The 17,664-nt window shown below is 46.6% G+C and overlaps 1 protein-coding gene across 10 annotated transcripts in view; it reads left to right on the plus strand.

The window, feature by feature from the left end:
* The window catches only part of UBE3B (ubiquitin protein ligase E3B), a 40,488-nt gene extending 23,636 nt beyond the window's left edge, over positions 1–16,852 (plus strand). For 9 of the 10 annotated variants that reach the window (XM_075898815.2, XM_075898816.2, XM_075898817.2 and 6 more), the window contains 10 exons: positions 123–242; positions 1,548–1,724; positions 1,841–1,951; positions 5,850–5,987; positions 7,340–7,405; positions 9,249–9,307; positions 11,328–11,510; positions 12,545–12,656; positions 13,386–13,478; positions 13,924–16,852. In XM_075898815.2, the coding sequence (XP_075754930.1) occupies positions 123–242; positions 1,548–1,724; positions 1,841–1,951; positions 5,850–5,987; positions 7,340–7,405; positions 9,249–9,307; positions 11,328–11,510; positions 12,545–12,656; positions 13,386–13,478; positions 13,924–14,214 (1,350 nt within the window). In that variant the 3' untranslated portion in view covers positions 14,215–16,852. The remainder of the gene's footprint in view (positions 1–122; positions 243–1,547; positions 1,725–1,840; positions 1,952–5,849; positions 5,988–7,339; positions 7,406–9,248; positions 9,308–11,327; positions 11,511–12,544; positions 12,657–13,385; positions 13,479–13,923) is intronic. The other variant, XM_075898819.2, reaches the window with a different exon arrangement.
* Positions 16,853–17,664: the final 812 nt, after the last annotated feature.

The following is a 17,664-nucleotide window of genomic DNA, read 5'->3' on the forward strand; positions in this document are numbered from 1 at the left end:
GTGTTCTATTTGTCTGTCTAGTACTAACTGTCCATCCATGTGGGGGGAGCAGCATGTGTACCTTTCTCCGGGTAGAGATTCACAATCTGACACTGTTAGCCTGTCTTGGATTTTCTTTTCAGAGGGTCCTTCTTTTCCGAAACATGGTGACAAAGGAGAAAGAGAAACTTGGGCTGGTTGAAACCAGCTCTGCATCGCCTCATGTCACACACATAACTATCCGCCGCTCACGCATGCTGGAGGTGAGTGGCTCAGCCCAGAGAAGCAAATTAGCAGCCAGAGTCTTGGTTTTGTTGGAGACTGTACCATGAATATGGGGTTCAGGGCTTGTCTGTGTCTTGATCTAGGTATCTCTGTGGTGCCTCTTTCCATAGTCTCCAAGCATGTTTAACAATGGAAAAAGCAAAAGTGTCTTTCCTTTTGTTCTTTGACAGCCTGCAGGAGCATTTTCCAAGTGTTTGCCATGTCTTCTTGTCTTTGAAAACCTTACCTGAGAGATAGCTAAGCCCGAGGAAGGTGTTAGTATCCATTTCTGAACTAGGGATATAAAATCCTGTGTATTTGGCTAACCAATTACATGTGAAGTTTACTTCTCGTTTAACTAGAAAACCGAGTAAAGGAGACTGCTCCAGCCCTGGGCTTGAGTGCTGCTTCCCCACAGACGTCTGGAGCAGCCCCTGTCCACGGCAGGCCCCGCAGGGCTGAAGCAGCCCTCTGCCCAACACAGATGGGGAGCTGCTCCAGCCCCCACCAGTTAATCTTTCACATCCGTATTCTGAACATGATGAAGTTCCTGGTCATTCTTGTGGCTGTGACAGTTCTGTTGTGTGCACTCATCAGCTCCCACCTCTCTTCCAGACGTGCGGAATTGTAGTAATTCCTGAATGTGTGGATGACTGGGTCTGAGCACTGCTTTCTAGCCAGTTGCCAATAGGAGTGGATGTATTTTGCCACCCTGGATGTTTGGGCATCCAGTAGCAGGGGGCTTCTCAACACCACAAGCTGACATAGCAATCTGAGGACAGATGGGTTTGATACTGGGGGAGGAGGCAAGTTCTTCAAAGTGCTTCTGTTTTCCTCTCAGTGGCACCTTGGGTTCACCTTAAGCCAGGGAGCTGCTGATGAGGCTGGGAAAAGGTGCTGCCTATTTGATGCGATGGAATCTAGCACTGGAGTTCCTGTTTTTTCTTGGGTTGGTGGTTAAATAAGTGCCTCAGAATCTCCAACTAAGCTAAGGCTCAGGCTGTGCTGAGGCTCTCAGAATGGAGCATCCCGAGACACATGCTTTGTACAGCCTGCAGAAACCAGAAGGGTCGAGGGGTGGAATCAACATTGGTTGTGCTCCTTTCAGTAGAGCAGGGCTTGTTTTCTTCACTGGTGTGTATGGATTTTATTTAGAAAGCTCTTTTGGGCACCAAAATGATTCCTTCCCTCATGGAGACTGGGCGGGTGAGGGGCGGGGAGAGAGGCTGCCTGCTTTTCCATGTAACGGTAGCATTTGTGAGTCCTTCTGTATGGCTAACGTATGGCAATTCCTACCTGGGCAGGATGGATACGAACAGCTAAGGCAGCTGTCCCAGAATGCCATGAAGGGAGTTATCCGAGTGAAGTTTGTGAATGACCTGGGTGTCGATGAGGCTGGCATTGATCAAGATGGTGTTTTCAAAGAGTTCTTGGAGGAGATCATAAAGAAGGTGTTTGACCCTGCACTCAACCTCTTCAAGGTATTGACTCTGGGCTGTAGAAATAGGTTCAGATTGCCCCCCAGCCTGAAACGACCAGTGAAAACTGGCCCTTATTCACAGCAGTGTTCTCTTGTCTCTCTACTGTGTTTGTGTAGACGACCAGTGGTGACGAGAGGCTGTATCCATCCCCGACATCCTACATACACGAGAACTACCTCCAGCTCTTTGAGTTCGTGGGCAAAATGCTCGGAAAGGCTGTATATGAGGCAAGTAAAAAGAGGCGAACACTTGGATGTTTCTAGCTTTAGTACAGTGTTGTTCATGCACAACTCATTGCAGCCCTGTAGATGTGCAGGCAAACTGTCAGTGGGTATTGCGATCTGTTAGTGGCATGCAGAGGAGGGCAGAATGGCCCCGAGGAATGCTACATCAGAATAATGCTGGGTTACAAGATTTCTGCTGGGCTAGGACTCCCAAAGGGAATTAGGTGCCCACATGTCCTACTGACATGCAGCTTGCCTGGCCTGCTTTGAAAATGCCAGCCTGGATGGCCTTGCTTCTTGCAGTTTAGAGCCAAAAGAGAACATGTGACCTCCTATATATCTCAGGCCATTGGATGTCACCCTCCTACCCTAGATTGAGCCCAATGACTTTGGCTGAACCAATGAATTTTAATCTGCATAGGACTCTGAACTGTTGTTTGCCACAGGCAGAGAACAGTGGACACTGAGGGCCTTCTAGTGTCCAAGGCCCCTGCAGTGGCAGTGGATTGCGTAGGTGAAATATGCCCAAGTATCCAACAACAAATTCACTTAGTAGCTACAAAACTTAGAAGGAATTGGCCAAGTCAGTGTGTGGGGGGGGTGGGGGCTCCCTCTGCTGCCACCACTTCTGCTGCTGATGAATCCACTGCCCTGCTGTCCAAAGGCAGGCCAGGCCATGGCATTTGCCAGCTGGAAAAGAACAGCACCATGAAAGAAGGAAGTTTTGCTTTCACTTCCAAAAGTGAGTGTGTCTCATATATAAAGGGAAAGCCAAGATGCGGAATTGGAGGGACAGCTAAGCTAAATATAAGAAATCTGCTAGACCAAAGAACTGTCCCTCGGAAGTAGAGGGAATCGCTGAGTGCTGAGGGAAGGGTTAGATGATTGGTGTAAGCCAGGCATGTCAAACTCAAAGCCTACTGCACAAATGAAATGATAGCTTTCAAAGCCACCTAAGGCTAAGGCTCCTAGATGGTTTGACCAAAAATGAAAAATGAAAAAAAATTGATGAGCAAAAAAAAAAAAATGCATTTTAGGTGCCAAGCAGAAGGCACCAATACCAGACACCTGGCAACCCTAGGGCCACCAAAGAAAATGTACTTTATCGGAAAGTCATAGTTATTTATTTTATAGATTATGTGTTAGGTATATTTTATAATATTACAGTAATTTGATATGTACAATTATTTGCTCATATTAAATAATTTGTAAATTAAATATAAATTTCAGGTACTTTTAAATTTTGTATATGATACATAACTTGTTTTGTTGAAATAAAAACATGTATAGACCATGGTTAATCAAATAGAACAGGCTTCTGTGAAAATTTCAGATACTTTGTAAGTTTGCAATTTTGCATAAATATAATTATTCATGCAATTGCAAACAATTGACATATTTATTGATATAAAATTAATATACATTTTGTGATTATTTGGGAATAAATAAATAAAAAACAAAATATTAACAAAATAACCCCTTCCGCTCCCCTAAAGCTAGGCACTCCCATACCCCAATTTTAACCCAATCCCCTTCCACTCCCTCAGAGCCAGCCCCTCCAACCTAAGGCCTCCACCAGAGCCGGGTGCTCCCCACACCACCTAATCTAATGCCTCTCCCCTGCCCCAGAACCAGTCCACCCAACCTAATGCCTCCCCCAGAGTCAGCCCCTCAACCTAATACCTGGGTCCCGGAGTCAACGTTGCCGCCTGAGGCACTGGGGTGGCGTGAGCACAGCGGCCAGCTGTGAGTGCCTGCTATAGCACCCAGCCAACCGTGAGCCCATGTGCAGAGCAGCCTGGCTGGCTGTGAGCAGTTGCTGCGGCATGGAACGGCCCGGCCAGCTGCAAGCAGGCACTCGGCCACATGCTGCGAGAGGCCAGTGGGCTGCACTTCATTCATTTATAAAAATGTTCTGGGGGCTGCAAAAAAGTTTGATCGGGCCTCATGCAGCCCGCCAAACGCCAATTTGACTTGCCTGGTATAAGCCATTTCTACTGTCAGCAGTTTCAGAAGAACACTTAGCCATGCCCCTGTCTCTTGCCCCTCTGCACAGGCAGTGCTCTGACACTGTTCATTTCTGTGCATCAAGCCACTCAATAATGCTAATGTATTCCATTGTTGGCATCAGTTCTCTTCGTACATACACTGCCATCTCTGCACAGGATGGAGTCACATTCTCCAGGAGCTCATGGGTTGGGGAAGGAATAGGGTCCCAGGTATGTTCCATGTGGCTGGCAGTCTGTACCTGCTCTGCTTTCAGAAATGTTCCCATCATCTGCTTAAGCAGCTTTTATGTGAGCAGAGCCTCTCTCAATCTGCATCCATGCTTGGAGTTGTATATCCAGGCCAGTGTTCAGAGCAAAGCAGCGGGATCCCCATTCCTAGATTTTTTGCCCTTCTGCACCAGTGACTCACTGGGTCACTGTGAGCATGTTACTTCCCCTCTCATGTCCTGGTCTTTAAAGTAGGGTAATATCTGCTGCTTATCACAAGGGGTGATGGAGGATTCGTTAATATTTAAAACTATCTTTTTTTGAATGGTAGAAAAGTTGCACTGATTTCTATAGGGCAGTGGTCCCCAACCTTTTGGGGCTGCTGGGCGCCCGGGGGCGGGGCCACTCACATGCTGTGCACCCAGGGACAGGGCCGTGCACACGCCCGGGGATGGAGCCACCCATACGCCGTGTGCCCGGTGCCGGTGCCACCCATGCACCGCACTTCCGGGGCCGGCGCCGCTCCTGTGCCGCACGCCCAGGAACTGGCAGCGCCCACATGCCTGGGGCCAGTGTCGCTCCTGTGCCACGCACCCAGGGGCGGGGACGTCCATACGCCACGTGCCCAGGAGCCGGCAGCGCCCATGCGCCGTGCACCTGCGGCCAGCGCCGCTCCTGTGTCATGTGCTCAGGGGTGGGGACGCCCATTTGCTGCACGCCTGGCCCATTCACTGTGCGCCCAGGGTCTGGCACCACCCGTATACCACGCACCTGGGGTCGGCACAGCCCTTGCGCCATGCACCTGGGGGCGGGGCCGCCCATGCACCACGCACCCAAGGGTGGGGCCAGCCCCGATCACTTGGAGGGCTCACAGAAATGGCCCAGCGAGCACCATGGTGCCTGTGGGCACCGCTTTGGGGACCACTGCTATAGGGATTAAAATATAGGTCCGTGTCCACCCTGGGGGTGGGTGCGACCCCGGGTGGAGGGTAGGTTACACGTGGGAGGGGCACCCCAGCTCATGCCCGGAGCTGCAGGTGCTGTGGGGGGCAGGGCACGTGCCCAAGCCATTGTGCGGGTGGGGGTCGGGGCACTGTGTGCTGGCGAAGGGGGAAAGGGGGGGGAAGAGGGTTGCTTATGTAACCTTGCGGGGGTGAGTCCCGGACGGCACTGGGGGCTGCAAGAGCCAGGCACGGGACCCAGGGTAGGTGAGCCGGCCCCTGCAGCGCAGCGGGTTAGTTAGTTTTTTATTTTTACAGCTTGAGCTCGGGCCAAAAGTACCTTAAAACCTTCTCCTGGAGGAAAGGCTATCCCATGGAAAGTTTGGTTGCAGTAGCTCTTAGAGTCCAAGTTATTAGCGCACAAACATACAAACATTCTTCTTTATATATTAGATGTGCTTTGAGAACTTCCTGTGCTAGGAGCTTATAGAAAGGCAAGACATGAGCTCCTCCCTCATCCACCCCATGAAACAGTGCTTCTGAATCTCAAGATACTCTTTAGAGATGGGGCTGCAAAGTGGTGGGCTCTTGAGAGGATATGATCTGTTTTCGGTGAGCAAGCTGTATTTTTGCCTCTGTACAAGTCAGAAGCTTGCAACTTATCTTACAGGGCTGGCAGCTGGTGATGTTGTACATGGCTCATAAAAATGGATGCTCACGCTTTCTCTCTCCGGCTAATTACAGGGGATAGTTGTGGATGTTCCCTTTGCTTCCTTCTTCTTGAGTCAGCTGCTTGGGCACCATCACAGTGTCTTCTACAGCTCAGTGGATGAACTTCCGTCTCTGGACTCAGAGTTCTACAAAAACCTCACCTCGATTAAGGTCTGAGCAATATGTTCCTTGCCTTCCCATTTCACTGTAAGGCTACGTCTAGACTACAAGCCTTTTTTGAAAGAGGCTTTTTCAAAAGTCTAAACTACAATCAGTACTTTTGAAAAAGCACAGTTTGCATTATGTAGCTCCTTTTTTCGAAAGAGCACTTTCAAAAAAAGGTGTTCTTCCTTGTAAAACGAAGCTTTCCGCGGTCGAAAAAACTGCCACTTTCTTTCGATTTACTTTCAAAAACGCGGCAGCAGTATAGATGCAGGGGAAGTTTTTCGAAAAAAGGCCACTTTTTTTCAAAAAAACCCTGTAGTCTAGACACACCTTAACTGGTGCTGCTCAGAGGTCTACAAGAGGATGCCAGCAGGGACAGATGTGAATTTTTGCCTGCCAGGTTAATTCCAAAAGCCCTTTTAAAGGAGGTAGTATGGGCTAGTGGCTATAGCCCTGACTGGACCGTGGGTGAGTTGTTCTTCTCCCAGTTCTGCTGCCTGTTTTGCAACCTTGGGCAAGCCATAGTCCAGTCTGTGCCTCCATTTCCCCCCATCTGTAAATGGGATGAGTGACTTTTTTGTAAAGTAAGTTGAGATCTGCAACTGAACAACATTGTATAGGAGCTGGGTATTAGTAGTGACCTCAGACACTAAAATTCCTCTTTCCTCTTGTATTGAGGAGAGGTGTTTCTCTACCTGCTGTTAGATGCAGCAATCTTAATATTTCTAGCAAATGCCCCCTTCCTGTGCACCGCTGCTTGTGTAAATTGTAAAGCTGTTCTCTTCGTTAGCTGGGAACATAGTTATGCTTGTAAGCAGTGTTTCCCAGTTGGTGCTCTGTGGAACCCCAGGGTTCCGCGAAGCAAACGTAAGGGTACTGTGAGAATGCAGCATTGCCCTGCCTCCTCTTAAAGAGACAGAGTATTTTGCAGGTTTTTTTGCTCAACCAATTCTGGCAGGGCTTTTTTTTTTTTTGCTTGCCAAATTTTACCCTAGGAACCCTGTGGGGGGGTTCCTTGAAGTTATTTTAAGCTGAAAAGGGTTCTGTGGCCAAATAAAATTGGGAAACACTGCTTGTAAGAGCAGTTCAAACAGTAGGTGGCAGTGGGGTGTGTGGGATTTCTTGCTACAGGGAAAGGGGGGGATAGGGGAAAGGGTGCTAGTGGTCTAACCACAGAATTGGGAGCCAGGGATTTCTACGTGCTACTTTTTGCTCATAGGCTGACATTCTACCCTGAGGCAGACAGGAGGGGTGACTGCCTCGAGGTAAAAAACGGTATCTGGGAGGATCACTTACAGGGAGAGTGATTCTCCGTGGTTGAGCACTGACCCCATTCATCCCATCTGTCCTCCCATTAGCGCTACGATGGAGATATCAGCGACTTGGGCTTAACGCTTTCCTATGATGAAGACGTCATGGGTCAGGTAGGCCTTGCATGTCTTGGTGCTCATTTCCCCTTCAAATTTAGTCTCCTTTCTGCTCCTCTCTCTTTTTCCTATCCATTTCCTCACACCTGCTCAGAGCTACAAGCAAGCGTCTATGCCCTGGCAGCCTGTTTTCCTGGTGACTGGGATAGGATATTTCAAGCCTTTTGTTGTACATTTCTAGCAGCTCTCTTGAGTGAGTGACTCCAATTCACCTGGTGTGTTCTGCCTGCCTGTCTGATGTTCCCACACAGAGTTTTCTGTGGGAACCAGCTCTGGTGATCCACACACATCACTGTCCATTACTGTGGACAAGCCTTTAGCGCTCCAGATAGAGGGATATGAGTTCAAGCATTCCTCAGTGTAGGCCAGGTTGACTCCTGAGGACCTATATTCTTATTTTCCTGCTAGTGTCTTGTGCAAAGACACAGGAAAGAATCTTGCAATCTGACTTGTTAGCAGTATGCCCTCTTAATGAAATATGCTCAGTGTTTTCACAAGAGGTGTTTGTGATTGCCTGGAATCAACCCGTTTTGTTTGCATAGCTGATTAAGGAGATGAGGTGCACTTTATTCAGTTATATTTCAACGTTTGGATTCTTATAGGCCATTTCAGATCTGTAATGCAGATACAACAAAAGGAATCGCTTTCAGTTACATCTAAATTTGTTGCTTTTTCTGGCTGAAATATGTCTAGCTTGTTCCCAGTTTGAAGTGAATTACCGTGGAAAATGTGATCCAGAATGCCCCTCCCACACACTTTGAAGAAACAAGCAAATGGAAAAAGAGATGCTTTTATCCTCTGTACACTTTTTGTTTAGTAATTTTTTTCGGTGAAAAGTTGAAATTTGGCAAGGATATGGTGGTAGTCACGAGGGATATCAAGGACTAGTCAACTATCTGATAAGCAAATGCAGAAAGAGGCACCAAGGGGGGGAAGGAAAAGGGGATACTTCAAAGTAGCAGTGCTGTGCGGAGCCTGGGGCCGGACCTTGGGCTCCACCCGGTGCTGCTGCTTTGAAATGCCGCGTGCAGCCCAGGGCCAGCTGGGGTTTCTTCCTGCAACACGCAGTGCTTCATAGTGGCAGTGCTATATGAAGCCTGGGGTCAGTGAGGGCATTACCATGCAGTGCTTTTGCCTTTGAAGTGTAGCAACAGCCCAGGGCTGCCACGTTCAGAGGCTGCTTAGCGACAGCCTCTCCTGCCCTTTCCCCACCCCAACAGCCTCTGTCCATAGGGAGCTCGGAGCCCTGAGGACAGGGGCTGCTGCTACCCTGAACTGCTGCTTCTGTATCAGAGGCAGCAGTGCAGGGCAGCAGGCAGCCGGTCTGGGCAGGAGCCAGTTTTTCAACTGGCTCCCTCACAGACTGGTTCCCGCCTGGCTCCTGATACAGAGGCAGCAGGGGGCTCCCCAGGAGCGCATTGGCTGCCGGCCCTGCCCCTGGAGACTATCACGTAATCATGTAACTGATAAGATTTTATGTGGTTACACAACTATTCAGTTACCTGATAGCTAACATTCCTACTTTTGATGGTTTCGCTCTTCACCCTTATGGTTCTTTGCATGTGCTTTGTGTGCAGTACTCATGGCATATGGTAATGGAGAAAAAGTGACAAGCTGGCTCCATTGGGCAATTCCCTACTGTTCAATTTCTGTGCTTGTATTGAAATGAAACACTGGTTTGGGAGAAGAAATGGGATTATTGTTTAACATTTAAATCCTAACATTTTATTGTAAAAGAGAACCATAAAATTCTAATTACTAAGTCCCAGTTTCTGAAAGGCTTCTTTGTCCAGGGAAGTGTTCAGGCAGTAATTAGCAATATAATAATTTCTTCCCTCAGCTTGTTTGCCATGAACTTATTCCTGGAGGGAAGACCATTCCTGTTACCAACGAAAATAAGTAAGTAAAGTAATTAGATTTGTAAGGTCACCACTGTAAAATACTTCATTCTCGTTCCTTGGGCTTGTATCTGGAATAGATTGAGATGGATTGGAGTAGAATGTGCCCATAAATATCTTAATAGAATTTACTGGTTACACTTCATCGGCAGAAATTGGATTCAATTCGATTTGCAAAATAAGAATTGACAATTTACTTTTTGAAACAGCACTTCTGAGGTCAAAGGCACACAGTCTGCGATGTTCAGAGGGATTTAGTGATGGTTATAGATAGAGACAGATGGATTCAAAGCAATTCAGGCACACGGTCTTGAGCACAGAGGGCACAGCTGCTGAAAGACACCTTGGAGCAGACAGATTCTCTCGGAATGATAGCATGTGGCAGTTGTATGAAATGCTGTTCTTCAGAAGACGCAGTGATGAATTCAAATGCAGCAGACAGTGGTGCTTAGACACAGGAAACCAGAGGAGACACTGAGCCCTGGAGCTATTTTCACAGATAACCAGCTTTAGATAGTTATCATAAATGTCAGTTGTGAAAGCCTAAAAACCAAGCCCCCCCTCCTTTGTTCCACAATCCCCATTCCCCACCACTGATTAAATCTCTGTGATGCAGATGCGTGTCTAAACTCTTAATCTGCAGCATGCTCTTGAACAGCATGTCAGGACTGTGTTCAACCTGGAGACTCATCTGCCTCAGCTGCACTTTAAAATTACATGCCCACAGTCTTAATCTTCCTCTGCGGTCAGATCAGTGAGTTCCCTTTTGCTTGTCCAGAAGAAAGTTGGAAATCCTGCGTGTCACTCTGCTCACAATGCACAGAATTTAGAACACACAGTAGCAGCTGGGGAAAGGAAACTGAAAAAAAACCATGTAATTACGGAGGCAATCTAGAATGGTTCTTGTCACAGTCTTTGAGTTAGCTTGGGTTACAAACGTAGTGCCAGGTTAAAAGGATTGGTGTCTAACATAGGCAGGGGAGGGAATGTCAGTAAAATAGCTAGATGGATGGTTCTCTGCAGAGTCTGTGTTTCTATCTCCAATGAGAGAACAGTTTGTTTTGGATGGATTCTGACAGTGCTTCAGATAGATCCCCCCCTTTAACTGCTGCATCTTGGAAAACTCTGTTTCAAGATATTGCTAACTCTGGATCCCTTTAATGCCATTTCAGATGAGACCTCTTCAGAGCAGGCTATATTTGTCCTATAAGACCATAAGAACGGTCACACTGGGTCAGGCCAGAGGTCTATCTAGCCCCATATCCTATCTTTCAACAGTGGCCAATGCCCAGTGTCCTACATGGAATGAACGGAACCAAGTAATCATGAAGAGTTCCCTCTCCTGTCACCCATTCCCAGCTCCTGACAAACAGAGGCTGGGAACATCATTCCTTCTCATCTTGGCTAATAGCCATTGGTGGACCTAACCTCCGTGAGCTTATCTATTTCAAAGAGATTTACTTAGTTCTCTGAGTTTCTTGTGGAGTATACAGTGCTTCAAGGAAAATTGTTTTTATGAACAAATAAACCCAGTAGTTCTAAGGAGCTGATTAACAGCAACTAGCTGATATATGGCAGTGTTTTGACCATGTGCATATTGTAAGTGCTCAGCATTCTTGGAAGTTCTGTGTCAGGGCTGAGAAGGGCTGTCAGACCCTTACAGACTGGGGAAAACAGCTGCTATAAGATCTTACAGCCTCTTTCGGCAGAATATGCACAGCCATCCAGATGAAATGATTTTGTGTGTCATTTATTTGGCTGAAAGAATTGTTGGAGAGTTCTGTACAAAAACTGAGTAGGAAGAAGTCTCTGTCATCGCTTTCCTGCTCACCCATGGGGGTGAAATATGCCCTAGCAATCAGGTCGACCCCTCCCCTCCACATAATCTTTCCATAGACTTCAGTGAGCCCAGGATCAAGGCCCTGTGTTCTTTTTGAGCAGTGCATTGTAAATGAGAAAAGTGCCATGCCAGTGATAGTGTGCTGGGTATCCTCTGATTTTCCCCTCCTTCCTTTGCACAGAATCAGCTACATCCACCTCATGGCTCATTTTCGGATGCACACACAGATAAAAAGTCAGACGGCTGCGCTCATTAGTGGCTTCAGGTCGATAATTAAGCTTGAATGGATTCGGATGTTTTCTGCACCTGAGTTACAGCGGCTCATATCTGGTGACAATGCTGAAATTGACCTAGAGGACTTAAAGTAAGTGAGCAATTCATTCACCTTGTTCTGCTATCCAACAGACCAGTTATGCTGTTAGATAGTGGTCTCAGAGGGGGAGCAGTGTTTGTTGTTTTTTGAAGATAGAAACTAATAGTCCTGTGGCACCTTAGAGACCAACAGATTTGTTAGGGTCCTGGGTTTCATGTGTAAATCTCACTTCATCAGATGAATGAGAGTGGAAATTACAGAGGCAGGGATGTGTAAATATATGAAAGCATAACAAATTTGGTAAGTGACTTTTCTCTTGATGTACTTTCATATATATATATATACACCCCTGCCTCTGAAATTTCCACTCCCATCCATCTGATGGAACTACAAAGCCCATTATTTTGAAATAAGGGGCTGGTTATTTTGAAATAACTCCTGCTTTCCACAAGGAATAAAGCTTATTTCAAAAAAGTGGTAGTGTGGAAACTCCACTGCTGCTGTTTCAAAATAACATTTCCCAGAGTCATTCAAATTAATTACTCTCCAGTGCTTCCAGGGGTTCTAAATTGATAAAGCACATCCACATTACGGGAGCCTGCCTCAGACTAATTTTGAAGCTTCTCTGTAGTGTGGACATGCTATTTTGAAATGGCTATTTTAGAAGTTATTTCCTATTGTGGACGTTCCCTAAGATGCCATGGGACTTCTTATTCTGAGATTTTTTTACATGAAAATTACCTCCACTCCAGACTTTTATTAACATCTTCAAATTAACAGTCCAGAGACACACTTGATGTTGTATAATGCTAAACTGGAGGAAGCCCTAACAAATAGAGCACCAGGAAGAATATTTCCCAGGAGCCAGGCTAGAACCATGGGATTAAAGAGGGACATTTGTTCTATCCTCTCCAATACTTTTGAAGTGTGCAGAAAAAGGTGGATGTCCGTTTCAGGGAATACTAGCAATTCAAGTCCCCGTTGGGATTCAGCTGTGCATTTAACTCTGAATAGGGAGAGTTGTAGCCCTTTGGTAAGCAGGAATGTAGTGAAGCATAAGCACACTATGTTCTGTCCTTCCTCAGGAAACACACTGTGTACTACGGTGGCTTCCATGGCAGTCACAGGGTCATTATCTGGCTCTGGGATATCCTAGCCCACGATTTCAGCCCTGAGGAGAGAGCAATGTTTCTAAAGGTAAATGTCTCCCAACTCCGTTCCTGATAGAGTTGCCGTGGGGGTATGTTGCTCATCTTTCCATTATCTAGGTCAGAGGGCGACAAATCTGTGGGCCACATCTGGCCTGCCGGACCTTTCTGTCCAGCCCCCCAACTTCCACCTGTAGAGGCTAGCCCCTGGTCCCTCCCTGTTTGTCTCACTTCTCCTCGCAGCTTGTGCTCCTTATTCCCCATTCTGGGGCTCGCTATGCCTGGGTGGTAGGCTCGCCATACCACCATCCCCGATGATCTGGATTGCATGGCTTGTAGCACGGCCAGTCCTGGTGCTCCAGGCAGCATGGTCAGGGGTGAGGGAACTGGAGGGTTCCACGGGGATGGTTGTGGGGTGGGAGGGGAGAGATGAGGTGTGGGATCTGGGGCAGGCGGAGAGCAGCGTGTCAGATAGGGGGTAAGGATTGGGCTATGTCTGACTGTTTTATATTGCAGAGAATATCCCTGCTTACATATCATCACTTTTCTTAGAGAAGAAATGAGTTATGAGGAGCCACTGTAATCTGCTGTGGGGAATGAATGCCGCAGACAGCAGCTCCCAGAGTAGCTTACCTTCAGTTTATCATTAGAACAGTCAGCAGAATGGTGCCAGGCAATGAGCAAGCCATTTCTTTAGAAGAAAGCTGTCTGGTATTAGTTCCAAGCCCTATTGCTTTAACAATCCATGATTGCCAGTCTTTAACCACGTTTGTTTTAGTTTGTTACTAGTTGTTCCCGGCCTCCACTTCTGGGCTTTGCCTACCTCAAGCCTCCTTTCTCCATCCGCTGTGTAGAAGTCTCAGACGATCAGGTTTGTGACCAGGGATTCTCAGCATTTATGCATTGGAGATCCCCTCCTCGGGCCTTTTACAGAGCTGCTCCGTACCCTGCCCTGCTTCTACCCCTTCCCTGTAGCAACTAGCAGGCTCCTGTGCACAGAGAATGTCCTTCAGATAGTGTTAAGGAGACAAGGTGAAATACTCACCTTAATGTGATGCACTTCCTCCCACACCCTTTCGTGCCCATGCTTTTATTGCCTACCTGCAAGTTAATAACTCCCCTTGTGGTTTGCACTGCCTCTCGATTGTTTTACTTTGGGTCTTGCTATCATTGGATTTTGCAGAGCCAATTACAGTTGAATTATCCCCAAGGAGAAGTGACCCTTTAATGCTAAAGGGGGCCAGGAGACTTTTGCTTCTGCCACAGTCTTATTGTGTATTAATCTCCCTGCCTTGGTGTCCCCCCTTATTAACAAGGATCATGCCTTCCTCCTTAATGCTGTGGCTTGCTGCACAGTGCTCTGCTGGAGTGTGCTAGAGAAGTGCAAGGTGACACGCCCCTCCCTCTGTTCCCAGGACACTGGCGATACACTGGGCAGCGTGCTAAGGGGCTTTTTCACCATCCGCAAGAAGGAGCCAGGCGGTCGGCTCCCCACCTCTTCTACTTGTTTTAACCTGCTCAAGCTTCCCAACTACAGCAAGAAGAGCATCCTGCGAGAGAAGCTGCGCTATGCCATCAGCATGAACACAGGCTTTGAGCTCTCGTAGCTGCCTTCGCACATGGGAGTTGCGAGCTATCTCTGGAGAGACAGCCCTTCGTGCAAAGAGAGTGGGTCGGCTCCAAGGGAAATATGCAAACGGGACTAGAGGTTCACAGGGAGTGTGCCGATGCTAAAGAGCCGTGGATTTGCCTATGCTTTCCGGCAGCACTAGGAAAAGTGCTGGGTCTAACCCTGGTGCCATGTAATCTGTCATTTAAAATCAAACCTAGGGAGAGCACTAAGATAGCACTGAATACCCCAGCATGGATCCAGCAGCCAGTGTGCCCTGAGCCCTGGTGAAGAGTCCAAGTTAGTTGCTGTCATGTTGAGGGTTTTATTTTCCTTTCCTAAGAAATGGCCCAGGTTTTTCATTGGAGGGAAGTCATTGTCCGCAAGGTGTTGATGGAAATGTTACTGAAAAATTAGGAGGCTCTGCTGCATTGACTGTAAGTTTCATTAGCCCATTCACTGTGGTAAAAGCTTTGCAAGGGTGACTGTGCATCAGGCAAGGCTGCTATGTTCATCTTCAGTGACAACAAACTGCTTGTCCAAGTTTAGAAGCAACAGCCAACAATGGCAGAACAATAAGCCCTCCAATCTCAAACACAATTTCCAAGTGCTGTAGAATTGGAGCTTGCAAAACAGACACGGAGTCTGGAAGGCAGAGACAATCGCACCTCGTTGGTTCCTGGCCAGTTCTGTGTGTTGGAGGAGAGGGACCACTTTTTGCTTTTAAGCAAATTAGAACAAGGTTTTAACTTAATTTTACTTTCATCTTACAAGTGACCAGGAAGTACATTTACACTTGTATAGTGTTCAGCTGTGTCGGTGTCAGTAAATGCATCTTCCATGTTCAACATTAATGCTTGGAATGCATCAAGCCGCCAACTGCCCAAGGTAAAACGCCTCTGCTAGGAAGTTTGTAAAATTCATATTTAAGGTATCTTCGCTCTTTCCCCTATGGAGGTCTCTGCTTTAGGCCATTAGTAGCCCAGACTTGGCCTCTCCATAACCCAATGATGTTTGTTTGCCAAACTATTTATTTTTAATATTTTAGGCCTTATTTTTATTAGCTTATGCTCACCTGCTGCATCCATCTTTTTTGCTGGTGGTTCTGAAAAAGAGTCTTTTTGGGGGATGAAAGGTTTGTATGTGCGTGTGAGAGAGAGGGAGAGTCACACATGCTGGCCATTTTCACTGCTCTTAAGGATGAAATACAGAGATTGTCCTGTCAAACCTCTTTACGCAGCTGGCCTGCTGCTTTGCACCTCCGACATTTTACAGCCAGAATGAGTCCTGCTTCCATCCAGCAATCCTCCATGTAATTCTCTCTCAGGTGTCCCCTTGTGCTGCATGGATTTCTGGGAAGCACAATGCGTATTAATGTCAGGCACATAATTAGTTTTATTTAATTTCTTCGCTCTGCCTGTTGCAACCTGCCTAATAAAGAGAGCTCGTGCTGAGGCTGCCAGCTCTCCCGCCCCCTTCTTTTCTCCTCTTGGCATTCAAGGGATGTATATGTGAGTGTGTGTGATTTTTAACTAGCCCTATTCTCCACCCCACCCTAAGTGGATCTGAAAAAAGCATTGCTGTGCGAGTCACCCAGCAGCAGATGCTACAATGCAAAAGCTACCTCATCTTCAGGATCTTTTCAGTAGGTATGAATGGCAGGGAATCCAAACCCAAACATGTTTTGCATAGCACAAGTCTTGGCACCAGAACTGGTCCCTAGGGAATTGGGCAGGCCCCCGGAAGAGACAGGAAGTAGAAAGCTGACCAGAAAATGCTCCCAGCCAGAACCACTAAAACGAGCATCCGAACGCCCTGTCTTGTTTTCTGTTCTGTCATTTTAATTGATGATGGATTTCAAGGAAATATGCCTTTTCTCCTGGACACCTAATGCTGGAAAATGCATCTCAAATCCTCCCATGTTAGGGACCTTTTGCTGTGTGAACTCTATGCCGTAGGAATGAACTGATCTATTAGTGAAAGAACAAATGTCTACTAAGTTGAGTGAATGTGGAGAATTTAGAGAGAAGAGTAAGCACTGTTTTTGATTTTGCGTAAGTGAACATTTAACACTTGTTAACCATTTCATGATCTAATAGACTGAAAGCACCTGACACTGACCTGTAACAGTTTACTGTAGTTTAAGATATGACAAAATATCTTTTTTCTTAGATAAACACAGTGTCCTGTTAGATCACAAGCCTGAAATTGTTTATTAACAAATCTCTGCTCCCCTTTAAGTTTCCTTTAATGGTTTGGAAATATTGCACTATATGAGACACTAAATCTATAATTTTGTAGCTAGTGCATCAACTGTGATTGTGTAATTAACTACACACACCCTGATGGCTATATGGACAAGACTATTTCTCCTAAGTAACTAATTTCTCTATGACTTTGAGAGGCTTTGTTACATTTGTATTACATTGAGCAGAAGGCTATAAACCTGTGACAAGCTCTGCCCCGGGTGTCTGTACTTTGCATGTATGTTCTGGGTGGGGAGGGAAAAGTTTTTTGCTATAGATTAATGAATTTATTTTTTCTATAGATAAGACTTGATAGTCCTGAGATTCGGGCATATCCTATGTGTCAAAAATTCAGAAAAATATTAAATAAACCTGACGGGTTGAATAAGATCATTGGGGACTTTTCTTTCTTTGAGGGGCAGGCCTCTCTTGTGGCAGAGCAGTGCTCCGGCAGATATCTTTCTCTGCCTGAGCAAAGGCAGATGTTTTATAAATAAGGAGGTTGTAGGGGCAAGAGAAAGAAACACAGGGTCAAGGCACTCACTCCATTTTTCAGCCTGGGTCAGAGGCAGATGAATGCCGAAGGTCAGACAGGGAGTCTGTGGTCAGTGGGGCTGTTAGAAATGAATGGAACCAGACTGTTTTTAGAGGGCTCTGAGGTATAGACTAGTGATCGTGCTGAGGTGCTTACAGACTTCAAGGGGCTTTATGGTGCAGAGAGCAGCAGGGAATACTTGAAAGGTACCATTTGCTTTCTCACTGCCTCATTCCTCTTGCCTGGCTCTGAAAAGCCTTGATCTGAGAGAGACAGAGAACAGCTGCACCTCATTTCATAGGATGCCTGTACATATAGTTGCAGTTTGATGAATACTTTTTGCCCCACTAGGTGGCAGTGTATGTAAGCTACATAGCTTTTCATTTATAGGCCTTACCAAAAGTCATGAAGAGCTGTTCTGGGCTCCTTTTCCTTTGTTCTTTGTTGCTTGTTCTGTGCTGGGATGACACAGTATAACTCTCTTGGCTGTTGCTAACAGCATTGCAGGCAGTCCCCATGTGCCAGGTGATCTTAGCAGTGAGAATAGTTGATCCATTTGGGGGAAGAGGCAGGGCAGAAATGTGATAGAGGCCTGACTCTGTGTGCAAGTGGTATTGTTTGGGCATTATGGCATATGGCATAGAAAGAAATAGCAAAAAGGACACCC

Source organism: Pelodiscus sinensis, chromosome Z (assembly GCF_052426305.1).
Source record: "Pelodiscus sinensis isolate ZL-2025 chromosome Z, ASM5242630v1, whole genome shotgun sequence".
NCBI lineage: Eukaryota > Metazoa > Chordata > Testudines > Trionychidae > Pelodiscus > Pelodiscus sinensis.